Source organism: Coturnix japonica, chromosome Z (assembly GCF_054131305.1).
Source record: "Coturnix japonica strain WE chromosome Z, WE-NBRP24, whole genome shotgun sequence".
NCBI classification, from domain to species: domain Eukaryota; kingdom Metazoa; phylum Chordata; class Aves; order Galliformes; family Phasianidae; genus Coturnix; species Coturnix japonica.
The window spans coordinates 61,377,736-61,390,978 of record NC_140702.1 but is presented as its reverse complement, the minus strand read 5'-3'; the positions used below and the strand labels follow the sequence as shown (position 1 = coordinate 61,390,978).

General features: G+C 41.4%; 1 protein-coding gene across 2 annotated transcripts in view; it reads left to right on the top strand.

Annotated features, from left to right (window-relative positions):
• The first annotated feature begins 1,506 nt into the window (after positions 1-1,506).
• SCAMP1 (secretory carrier membrane protein 1) overlaps positions 1,507-13,243 on the top strand; it is a 35,478-nt gene continuing 23,741 nt past the window's right edge. For both annotated transcript variants that reach the window (XM_085530111.1, XM_015848574.3), the window contains exon 1: positions 1,507-1,729. In XM_085530111.1, coding sequence (XP_085386237.1) covers positions 1,673-1,729 — 57 coding nt within the window. In that variant the 5' untranslated portion in view covers positions 1,507-1,672. The remainder of the gene's footprint in view (positions 1,730-13,243) is intronic.

Genomic DNA, 13,243 nt, shown 5'->3' with positions numbered 1-13,243 from the left:
ACATTGAGGTGCTGGAGCAGGTCCAAAGAAGGGCAACAAGGCTTGTGAAGTACTTGGAGAATATGGTCTATGAGGAGTAACTGAAAGAAGTGGGGCTGTTTGGTCTGGGGAAGAGGAGGCTGAGGGGAGACATTATTGCTCTCTTTCAGTGTCTGAAAGGTGCCTACAGCGAGAGTGGGGTTGGTCTCTTCTCTCTGGTGACAGGATGAGGGGAAATGGCCTCAAGTTGCCCCAGGGTAAGCTTAGGTTGGACATCAGGAAAAACTTCTTTACAGGAAGGGTTGTTAAGCACTGGAATGGGCTCCCCAGGGAGGTGGTTGAGTCACCATCCCTCAGCGACATGATTTAGTGGAGGGTTGTTAGGGTAGTGTAGTTAGATTGTGGTTGGACTCAATGATCTTTAAGGTCTTTTCCAACCTGAGCAGTTCTGTGATTCTATGAACACCACCACTGCAGTAAACGCCAGTTTCAGGATGAGAGTAACAACAAAAGTTGAACCACTAAAATATGTAGGCCATTTAAAAATAATGCCTCCTGTTGATTTACAGGGGATACAACAGATACAAAGAGCACAATAACACTGTGTGACAGAACATATTCTCAGACACAAAACTCTCTTTTTCAACACAGTCATAACCATTAGGAACGTGTTTTTGCCAGTGATGAACAAGAGCCTGCATGCTGTACTCACAGAAATCTGCAGCAGGGGAGGTAACTTGCTGTCACTGCCACCACTGCTGAAACACACCACCCACTACTTCACTGTGCTCATACTGGTCTCCAAAAACATTCAGCAAACGATGATGAATGTCACTGGGTGCCATATTTTCCTCACGGAAGAATTCAGTGACGCAGCTTTGTTTCAGACGCACTTCCACGTCAGACGCCATTTTGTCAGTGCCCCTCTGCTGCCATCTGTCACACAGCAACAACACGAAATGGGATATTGGTGGGAAACTTCAGCCTCTACTGCAGTTTCACCAACATGTGCCTTTGATGCTGTGGTGCAGCCCTCTTTCATAACATGCATAAGGATCATGTTCAGTGGGCATGACACTGACGGGCTGGTTGTTGGACTGTCTGATCTTAGCGGTCCTCCCCAACCTTAATGATTCTATGCTTCTACGTGTTAATGTTCTGAGTCAGCCTTCAACAAACCCTAAATAGCAATACCCAAAGTTTGCCTGTGGCTGTTATACGGAAACTAAAAAAATAACAACTAACACTGAGAAAGCCAATTTTACTCTGCAACAGCTCATTTCAGACAGACTTCAGGCCTCAGTTTCAACCCTCTCTTTTTGCATTTCAATGAAAACTCAAAGACTTTATTTAGTAAGCATTCAGGTTTTGTGCCGGTAGACACATCAGAAGAGCTTCCTAGGGTTGCCTCCAACCTCCCCCGCCCCACACATGGACTCTCCCCGCCGCCCCGGGCCTCCCGCTTCCCCTTTCTCAGCGCTTTCTCGCCCAGCGACGCCATTTCCGGGGCGGCCATTTTGGGAGGCCGGCGTTCGGCGGCTGGTAGGTGCGGAGGGGGCGGGCTCGGGCCGCAGCAGCAGCAGCAGCAGCAGCAGCAGCCGGTGTCAGGGCGGGGGGCATCCCGCGAGCCGGTGAGTGTGGGGCGCCGCAGGGCGAGAGCCGCCGCCACCACCCGGAGATCGCAGCCCCCGTCATGTCGGACTTCGACAGCAACCCTTTCGCCGACCCGGACCTCAACAACCCCTTCAAGGTGAGGCGGGGAGGGCCGTGTGCTCGGGGCATCCCGCTGCAGGAACCGGCCCGGGGGGGCTTCAGCCCTGAAGGCCGCCCCGCTCACCTTGGCGGGGCTGGGCGGCTCGGGGGTGTTGTCAGGCAGAGCAGCCGTTCTGGAAGCGCTTGGAACGGGCGTAGCGCTCTCACGAGTTCAGGTTTCTGTGTTTCGTCGTCCATACTGCAGCTGGAATAATAGGAATTGGTTTTTTTTTCCAGTTCTCTCCTCCCTCTTAATTTTGTTTTTCACGTGGTGTCTGCGGATGAGTGTGTGATTGTACAGTATTTTTCTTTCTGTCGGGCTGACCCACATAGTGCAGTGGATTTATCACGTTTTCCCTCTGCCGTCTCCTCCTGGCCCTCATCGGGCTTACCTGCTTTGCTGCATTTTTCTGAAGCGCGCAGGCTGCTGAGGGAGAGGCTGGGTTCTGCCCTGCTTTTTGCATTGCTGCATTACAGCTGTACGGCTGAAGCTTTCGGTTCTTGCACTCCTGACCTGGCATGCCACTGGGAATCGTTTCTTTACCCTCTGTTCTGGCTGTGGTGGTCAGGGTGAGCTGACCTCTCAAATGCTTCCCAACCTCATCTGCTCTTTATTATTTGAGTTTGGTTCATCTGATTTTTTTCTCTTCTTCTTCTTCTTGAAAAATCTCACCAAACTCACGCTCCTCATTTTTATCTCATGTGGGCACTTTAGAACACACAGGTATTGCATGTCGATGAGTTTAGGATGTCAGCAGAAAAAAAAAATAAGCCTTTTGGAAACTGAGCTGTCGCACTTCAGCTGTACTTCTGCACAAGGAGTTGCTGGAGGCATATAGTGTTGTCTGGTTCATTCATTGGAGTCTGTCATCTTAGTTCAGGTTTTATTTTCGTAAAACTTAGTATATATTGTTATTTGGGCTTGTCACTGTTTTTACTTCACTCTGTGCACTGTGCAGTCCAGGCACAGGGGTTACTGCCAGCAGTAGTTTGGACTGGCACCAATGGCTGTGAGCTCTGTTCTCTGCTTCCTGGCACCAGGAGGCAAAAAGGTGTCATTGTTCTAGAACATGTCTTCAGCAACAAAAGTAGGTGATTCTTTTTCCTGTGCAAAAGCAATACACAGCAAATCTTTTGTGCATGGATACCCAAAGCAGGAACGGCTTCCCTTGCATTGTTTATTGACCCTGTAACTTCATAAAATCATAAAATGGTTTGGGTTGGAAGGTACCTTTAAGGTCACCTAGTTCCAAACCCCCTGCTGTAGGCAGGGACACCTCCCTCTAGACCAGGTTGCTCAAAGCCCCATCCAGCCTGGCCTTGAGCACTTCCAGGGAGCGTGGTGGGGGGGTTATCTACAGCCTCGCTGGGCAACCTGATCCAGTGTCTCATCATATTCACAACAAAGAATTTCTTCCTGATACCTAGTCTAAATCTACCCTCTTCCAGTTTAAATCCATTTCCCCTCATCCTGTTGCTACATACACTTATAAATTGTCCCTTCCCAGTTTTCCTGTAGGCCCCCCTGAGGTATTGGAAAGCTGCTATAAGGTCCCTCTGGAGCCTTTTCTTTTCCAGGATGAAGATAACTTGTCCTGTGTAGTGTTTCTGAGACCTGAGCTGGAAACTTGAATCACCATACTCAAAATTTGAAGCCACTGCTTAACATGGTATTTCTTTTCCAGTTACTTTTCATTGTAACTGTTAGGCAAGATCTGCAGTGTATCACAATAAAAGTACTCTAGAACAGCTTCTCTGTAACTTGAAGCTCCTTGTTAAACACAGTTTTGGATTTCTCTCGCTTGTGGAAGCTGCATGCTTTTCCTTTCTTGGAGACTTTTTTCTCCCACTTCTTCTAGTTTCTGCTATTTTCTTTCTCATTCAGCTGCCAACAGAAAATAATGCTGCATACATTTAGTCATACGCTTATTTACTGGAAGGGGCAGAAGGCCTCCTCAGTGCACCAAACCTTGATTGTCATCTTGTTGGCATGACAACTTCAAAGTACATGTCTGGATTTCAGTTTACTCTGTGTGTTTTATAGTCTGGACTGTGTATTTTAATATGCTTTACACACAGAACCAGAATTTCCAGATAGGCCTTGATGACCTAGATCATCTGAACACTGTATTGAAATTTATTTGTACTATTTGTCTATGAGATTACTTACTTCCCTTAGGTTAGCATGCACTTTCTATGTCTGTAAAAATCACAAAGTAGCATGACAGAGAAAGGAGGGAGGGGCATCACATGGAGAGTCATTGCCAGGTTTGAAGACAGCTCATGTGTTCTCTGAAGTGTTTTGGTTTTGCTAATTGTGATCTGCTAGTTTCCCATGGCTGTTCTCAGTCCTGCTAATGAAAAGATTTCAGTGGAGATTCTCTTTGATGCTGAATGTAAAAATGGGAAGACAGAGGCATCTAATTTGCTCCTGCTCAGCATTTTGGGTAGTTACTTCTTTCAGAAACCTAAAATTATGTTTCTCACTTGGCATCTCCTGCAGGTAAAGGGATTTAGTCTGTAAATGGAATTTCTCATTTCAAGTATTTCTTTCCTTGGATTTATCATGGCACGTTGATTTTGATATGTGGACACCTAACATCTCTTTTTAAAGAAGGGTAACACATTGAAAAACAAAAGCCCTCAAACTGAACCTAAAGGATGCTATGTTTTTGATTTCACAGTATTTCTCTACAAGTAGTTGTCCTCTGGAAGGTATACCAACCAAAACAGGAGATTTCTCTTATAGAAAGACAAGGAGTGATGAAACACAAGTATATGAATAACATTCTTGTGTTAGAAAGCTTGTGATTACATTAGAAATCAAAATTACATAATTATGGAAGCGGTTTCTTTGGTTGAATTAGGTATTTGTATGGGAACTGTTAGGTCATGGCCTGAACCAGTGATTGAGCACCTGGTGAAGTGGTGTAGCCAGCCCTGGGAGCACAGGTGGAAGCAATTCACCTGTGTGACTAGAAGGGGTGGAGCCTGGCTCCCTAACCTCACTTAAGGGCTGGCAGCTACAAGAGAAGCATCTCTACTTAGCGATCCTCTCATCTGGAGTACTTGGTGAGCCATGGTCCTTGCAAAGGGTTAAGCAATTCTTTATTTATTGACCATTCTTAGGTAATTTAAGACTGGTTTAAAGCGGCTTTGTCTGCTGTTGTTTTTCTCTGCATTATCCAAAAGATGTTTAACCTCCAGTTGTTGCTCCTCAAAGTCTTCCATGGTTCTGTCATGACTACCCTTCTTGTACAGATGTCTGAGATTCTCTAAGACATCTAAAAATGGAATTAGATGCCTGCTTTGCTCCCACTGAGGTCACAGGATTAGTTTAGTCACTGGAGCTAAGTATATATTAGAGCTTAACTTCACAACAGAGCTAGTTCCAGTGATAATTTGGATATTGCAGTTAATCTGACTCACATGAGCACAAATTAATCTTCTGTCTGGTTTGGCAGGAAGGATGAGCTGAAGGTCTGATGCTTCAGCACCCGAGAATTGATGACTGCTGCCTTGTACTGCAGCAGAACTTATCTGTACAGCTTTCACCTTGCTGTTGCTGTCAAAGAGAAGCTAAAGTGAAAGAAACTTTTATGAAGGAAAGGAAAACTTAATTACTCTTGAAGGATCAGAACCCTAGTTACATGAATTGTTGCATGCCTATATGCTTAACTTTGTTTTAATTCTTCTTAGGTAATTAGAAAATGTACCCAATTAATCTGTATCTCTTTAAATTAGTAAAGGACATAAAATACAAATACTTCTCTGATTTGCTTATCAGATGTCCCTTCATATTTTCAAAACCTGCAAGTTCCTTCAAGTCTTGCATAATTTGATGCTGGAAATAATGTTCAGAGTGCCCTTTAAATGTCCTACATAGTAGGTATTTTTTGAGAGTACTCTTGCTCGGCCTTTCAGCCCTTTTTTTTCCTGCTGTATTTTCTTCACTTATTCCTTTGAAGAGCAGTAGTGAGATAGCAGTGTGGTGGAGTTTAGCTGTCCATCAGTGTGAAACCACTTATCTCATCCTGCACTAGAGTACTGGAGTGGTCTTCAGGACCAGTTTGCTTTGGGAGCTAGTGATATTCTGTTTGGTTTCAGAGATGGGGAATTTGGATTGCTTGGTAGCTCAAAACCCTTCAGAGCTGTGCTTCTATCAGATAACGTGGCGTACAGCAGGCACTGCTTGAGAGCCAAGTGAGAGAAAAGCAACTGGATACTTCTGCAGTATTTTATTAATAATAGTGTTCTGGAGTGAAAATCTTTGAATGTCATTTGGAGAAGGAGGGTTAGAGAGAGGTGCAGGTTAGGAGGAAAATGGCTGATCAGTGATGGAGATGATATAAGTTTTGAAAGGACTGTTCTGGGAATTATGCATACTTTTATTAGGTGCAAAACATATAGGCAGTTTCTACATTTGTCATTAATTCTCCCTGGTGATACATGTGGAAATTTTCAGGGCGGTTATTCCTCACAGTAAGTTGTATTTAATCATAGATAACGTATTGTAACAATGATATGTTTTAAGGATTCCTTTCTTCTCTTGAACGTAAACAGTTTTTACTATTAATATACCATTATGGCAGTAAAACATGCAAATATTGATTTACCACTTACAAAGTTCCTATAACTCTAATCCACCCTGGGTTTACAATGATGAAGGGAGAAATAAAGCATGAAGAGCCAGTAGTATTTATCACTGCATCAAAACATGAGTAGCTTCTTGAAACTTGTGCATCTTATGGCACAAATAAGGAGAAAGTCTGTGTGGAGTTGAGCTGTTTGATTTATACGAAGTTTTTATTGAACAAGTACCAGTAGAAATTTCAGAGGCTTAATCACCAGAATGTGGCCAGTATTATGGGACTAAGAAACACATATTTTTTTCCCAAAGGTTGGTTTTTTATTTAAAAGCTCAGAACCATTTCTTCCTATTCTCAAAAAGTAAGCTCTGTCAATTCTCTCTCCAAGAGTGCTCATTGGAAGCAGAGTATATTGTATTGAGATTTTCAAGTGAAAGAGTGGTGCCTTTGATTGCTCTAGAGAACTTATTCCTTCTTGAGGAGTGGGGTATATAGTTGCTGGGTTGTTTTTTTTTCTTTTTGGTCAAGAGCTCATAAAACCCTCAGGCCAATGGAGGTAGTTACAGCCATCTTTTGGCAACATATTTTGCCTAGTTTTCAGAGCCAGTCATGTCATCTTAGGAAGTATTCAGCAGAGAGCAGGTGTTGAACAAAGCTCAGGAAGCATTCTTAACACAATGTGTGTTAGTATTGTCTATGTTTAGAAAAGGCGGATAGGCAGTAGGTATAGGAAATAATCTGTAATAACCAGTTGGGAGTTTGTATTGAAATAAGTTGATCCTTTTCATGTGTTAAAACACAGAATACAGGGTAATGTGGGGGGCACAGTCATGAGAGAAAAAACACAACGGAGACTGAAAGTTCATATTGAATTACACCCACCGCAACTGATCAGTAGTAAATGTAGTCTGAAGTGGGGAAGGGTTCTAATTTTTTGGACTGATATGCTGAAGCTTTCAGTGGGAGTGGTGGGTCTAAGAAATCCTAGTTGGCTAGGATTGATTCTGTAAGACTTACTGATCTAATCGTTTCCCTAGAATGGATTCGCCAATCTGGATTCAGCTTCTAGTCTGTACAGGGTCACGTTTTTGAAGGTATAATATCTTCGCAGTGCATGAAGAGTAGTTAGAAGGATTACACTGGGCCTGAATTTCATTCACTCTCTTGGAACCTCCTTGCAAGCATAAAGGTGCAAGGGAAAGTGCATAGCTGGGTGAATGCTGAAAAAGCTGCCTCAGTAGAAGGTTGATGGTGTCAGTGACTGTTAAAGCAGGGAGGATGAGTCAGTTTCTGAGGATCTTGAAGCAAAGAACAAAAACTGTATGGTGGTACAAAAGTGAAGCCTTGTTATATCAACCCAATCATCTCTTAGAAGTTTCTGTGATGAGAACTGTTTTCTCAGTGTAGATTGGAACCACTTTTGTCATTAACAGATCATCGTTTTCCCTTAAACCTAAGCCAAGAGTGAAAATTTCTAGAATTGTGTACAGCTGCTTATTATTCCCTAGTTGCACTCAAGTAGCTGTGCTTCTGATGAATTGTTTTCTTGCCCTGACTTCATTCATTCATTAATTCATTCATTAATTAATGTTCTTTAAGAGTCTACTTCTGCTTTCTTCGTTTAGTGCTTTATCCTCAGTTTCTTTTTTTCCCAAAGGCCAACCAGGTGTACTTCTGTCAGTTTACTCATACCTTCTTGATACTGCCCTATGAATCCTGTGTATACTGAGAAGGTAAAAAAAAAAGCTGTCATTTCCAAACGCAGAATTCTAGTGTTATGTGTTCTCTCAAACAAGGTGGTTATTATATTCTTTTGATGTGCCACGCTCCTGGTTATGTGATCCAAATCATGGAAGAAATTTAGTTGTCGTATTTACTTCCACTTGTCAACTAGTGTTAAAGATTTACCTTCCTGCCCTGTTTTAGAGGTAGTAATCTTTTCCTAATAAAAGCATTTTATGCACTTAATGTCTCTTATAGGTTTTAGTATTTCTCTACGTAAGTTACACAATTATAATTTGAAGTTATTGTTTTGAGCTGCTGATGCATTGTTAAACCTTTATAATCCCTGTACAAATCAGTATTTGGAATGTGTTTTTTGTTCTGTTTCTTGACCTCTGCAATGAGATGTTTTTGCTTCCTTGCCAGTCCTTGGAATCAAAGCATACTGAACTAAATTAATTGTGACATCTGGAGTGCTTAACATCACTGTCACTTATGTAGTTCCATTAGGGGGTAAAACAGACTGCAGGGATGTACCTTCTCAAATGTATCGTTAGCTTCTGTTTTATTTTTCAAACAATCTGAAGTACGTATTACAGGATGGAGAATTCCTAGTTCTCTACTCAGCCAGTCACCTTAAAGGAAACTAAATTCTCAAATAGCAGAATAAATCCAGCTGGTAACATTTTTCAGAACATTTTCACATTGTGCATTATTCGAGCATCCTACTCATGGTGAAACAATGCTGGAGCCATTCCCAGTGAATAGTAACGCAGAGAATCATTGCATCTAATATCTAGTTTGAGTCTTTAATTTGTTAATCTGTGGTGTGCTATCAGGACATCTTAATCATGGCGTAACAGTGCTGGAGCCATTTCCAGTGAACGGTAATACAAAGAATCATTGCTTCTGCCATCTAGTTTGAATCTTTTAATTTATTCATCTGTGATGTATTAATGAAAATTGTAGCAGATGACTGGTTTTTGTTTCCTAGACAACAGAGGTCTCTATTCTCTTTAATTTGATTTTTAAAAGGCTGTAAAAAACTTGTATAGAATGGATTATTCTACTCCATTTTAGCCATGTGCTCTGTTATGGGGCATGGGGGTGGCTCACCTTCCTTCTTTTTTTTCCTCTTAATTTGTAAATTGGTTGTTTTGTATACGCTTTTTAAATAAGCCCTTTGTGCTGACTGGATATGTGAGTGTAACTTGTTCAGATAGTACAGGAGGCATTTTTAACAATTCTGTAGGCACTCTTGTAAATGTGAACTACAGATGTATTGTGGCTTTTCCAATTTCCCCTTCCTAATGTTAAGTACTGGGGTGCTTCTTACTCCTGACTCCTAGTGACACAAATAAAGCAGTTCTAATCTTTGCTTTTCAGGTTGATGTTGTGGGAGAGAGACTACAAGGAATAAGTGAAAGTTAGGATGGAAAAGGTTAATTAGATTGTGCCAGTTTCTTGAAACTCCAGTATTTCAAGCTAATTCATATCTTGAAAATACTATCTGAAGTGTTTGTATGTTACCAGTGCACAGTTTAGAGTATCTGGGTGTGGAAAATAGCCAGTTCTTGTGTTTCTCGGTGTGACTAATAGTTAAAAGAGAGAAAGTAGAAAATTGGGGTGCTGTACTTGGGAGCTTGGGTGAGATAACACTTGTGAAAGAAATGATAAGTGGAAAGAGGGAACAGTAAGCTGGGTAAGCAATAAGGAAACTGTTGGCATCTGTTCTGTAAGAAGCAAGGGCTGGTACTGGCTGGGTGTCTGTGGAAGACTGGGTTGTGGCATAGAGTCAGCGCAAGGGCAGGACCACGATGGAGAGGAGTCCTCCAGAATGTATCCTTCTCAGTCTATGCATTATGTAGTTGCCTTGTTTAGGGACTGACATCTGACATTTAAAGAACATCCCAGAAATTCTAAATCTTCTAGTTTTTATCACTTAATTTGTGCAGTGTGTGTTTGAGGTCTCTGAATGCTTGATGGTTCCAGTCATACTGTTGCTTTTTGTCTGTGCCTGCATATTATCGCTTAGTGGAGCTTATCTTTGGGTTTTTTTTTTTCTATTCCTCCATATTAGCAAACTAGAATAGCTCAAATAACATGTTTATCTTAACTATCCAGGTAGAATACTAAATATGGAAAACAAGTTATGTCAGCCTAGGTTCATTTGTTTGTTTAGAGTATTGTGGTTCCAGCCTTTTAAACCAGGAGGATTCATCTGTCTTGTACAGATTTGTTATCTTTCATTTAAATGTCACTTTATTCCAGTGCTGTGTTTGGCAGATATTTGTCATTCGTGCTCCTTGTTCATTACTCAAACCCTGATAAACTGCTAAATTAAATCTTTTCTTACTAAGCAGCAGTGAGCATGAGTATTTCACAGTTTTTCTTGCTGCATCTAGATGAATAGGCATTTGCTCAAGTTTGAAGTGAGATGCAATGAGTGTAAGGTGAGAAGGTGCAGCGTAAGCCCGTGTGTTCTCTGGGTTGCCAGCATCTTTTAAGAGCATTCTAAGCACTGTTTTGAAATATGAAATGTAACTCTAGTGGGTGTTGGTACTTCACTGTACTGTGAATGTTGAGAACAGTCCAATGACTTTCACTTAATGACCAGGCTATGATGAACTTGTTCCTCTCCTGTGAAGTTGGTTTTCCTAGCATTACAGAACATTTCAGTGAATAAGTATAGGAGAGAGTCAGATCTCCATGATAGTAATTGCCTCCTTCAACTGTGAGATCGCTGTATTTTTCACTGTAATCTCTGGTTTACTCCTCCTTGGGTCTTCCAGCTTGTGAGAGGGATCAGGCCTTGTACTTAGACTGCATTCCAGATTGAGGTTTTCTGAGAGCAGAAACTTGGCATAATGGTATTCGCTTCATGAATTTCAATAGAACTGCAATAACCTTTGCAGGTTTTTTACTACATAAAAGAACTTTTCTTATGTGGAACTGATGTTGAAGGTCTTCTGGGTCATGGTTTTTTTTCAGAGCTGTTGTTAATTTTGCAAACAATGGCAATATCTGGCAGAAGTGCAGCAATTGTTAGTTCTAAAAGCAGGATGGGCTTCTGCTAGAGGACTTCTTGCTATGCTCATTGTGTGTTTATGCATACAACTTATTTCTAGAACTAAGACATTTGATGTAGTAAGCTTGTTTAGTTCAGTGAGCATGATTTCCTGTCATTCTTATAAATCAGTGTTAGAATGTCACAATCAGCGTGAAGAGATCTAAGAGTTTTTCCCCCATTCATCTCTGAAACACTTGGAGAAAAAAGGCTTTTCTTTCATCAGACATTTATTGTTTGCATATCTTATTTGGAAATGTAGGCAGCCTTTCAAAATTTGATGTGACCACTCTTTCCTGTTTTTTGGAAATCTGCTTGTGTACAGTGACTGTCTCATGAGTCTGTGATATTCTAGTTAAAACTGAGTTATTTGGTTAGTAATTAATGCACTGAAGAATCACAGGAGTGTTGAAATATGCTTTTGAAGCAACTAAATCTAATTGCTCTTTGAGTTTAATAATTCTGTCTTCTTGTTCATGGCTGATGGCCAGCTGTCTGTAGCCTTATCTGTGTCTACACTTGAGGATTTGAAAAGGCAATGATTTAAGAACATTTGCTGAAGATACACTGAAAGCATGAGGCCATGAAGGGCAGGAGCATGTTTCCTACAATGTAAGGTTGAGGGAGCTATCCTTATTGAGCTTGGAGAAAAAGCACTGGGGTGACTTCATTGTGGCCTTCTGGTAATTGAAGGGAACTCATAAATAGGAGAGGGAGCAACTTTACATGATTTCATACTGATAGGACAAGGGGGAACAGTTTTAACTAAAAGTAGGCATATTAAGAGGAGATTTTATTACTCAGGGTGGTGAGACAGTGGAATGGGTTGCCCAGAAGATCTGTCGACCCCCCCATCCCTGGAGGTGTGAGTCCAGCTAGATGTGGTTGTCAGCCCTGCCCATGGCATGGGGTTGGACCTGGGGTGATCTTTAAGGTCCCTTCCAGCCGAAGCCTTTCTGTGATTAATTATACTATTAGGATTCATTCTATTTAAGGGCTAGAGTAAGTGTCCTGGTTCTGGCTGCAAAAGACTTAATTTTTGTCCTAGCAGTCTGTTTGGTGCTGTGTTTTAGATTTGGGACCAAAGCAGTGCTGGTAACATAGTAGTGTTTCTGATGCTGCTGAACACCTCTTCCACAGTGTCATGACCTTCTGTTTCTTACTCTTCTCTGCTGAGAGGAGTCTGGGTGTGTGGGCAAGTGGCTGGGAGGAGATGCAGCCAGGGCAGCTGACTCTGTCTGATAAAACAGATAATCTGTGCCCTGTATTGTTGTGTTCAGCAGTAGCATATGGAAAGGATTCCAAAGTAGCCATTACTCAAAGACTGCCCAGGTATCCCCCTTCCCTCATTTACTCTCTACCTTGACAGGCTGCTTTTGCTGGTCTGGTTTCTCCACTATCACTGTCAGGAGGGAGTGAGCAACTGGGTGGGGGCTCAGCTGCACACTTTGGTCAGTGCACCTGAGCAACATAATGGTTTTTATATGTATAAAACTTTCTACAGTCACGTGTCTTGAATTATGACGTTGCCTTATTTGTATTCACTTTAAGCTCCCCTGTAAAGATCTTGCACTAGCAAGTCCAGTAGACTGATGTTCAGGTGTCAGATTTTTGCTTGTTTGTCTTTTAATTGAATGTTTCACATGGTATGTTCAAATTTTGACAACACATGTTCTCCATATATTCTCACTTGCTTTTGTTGTTCAGCTGCACAATATTTTGTGTCAGTCTTTTAAAGAAAGGACACGTTATGTGTAGTTACTCTCTTAGTTCATGTAAGACCTCATGAGATTGTATTTGAAACAGTGCATTCAAGTCTAAGAGGAAAATTAAAATTACAGTGAACTTGTTGGGGAGACTGTCACCAGCATTACATTATTAAAATCACTAATTATTGTATAAGTCAAATGCAGGAAAGATGATTTTGATTGCATGTAACTTTTTTATTCACTTAAAGAGGTTGACTCATGTTCAGTCACTGTTAAAATGCTGCTTTGCAGCTAAATGTATGCTTCAGCCAAAAGTGGTAGCATTCCATGTAAACAGAAACAGTAGTTTTATGTAAATATACACACAATTTTGATGAAAGGATATCATATAGTTTATTTTTGAAGCAGTATGTTTCTTGTCTTAC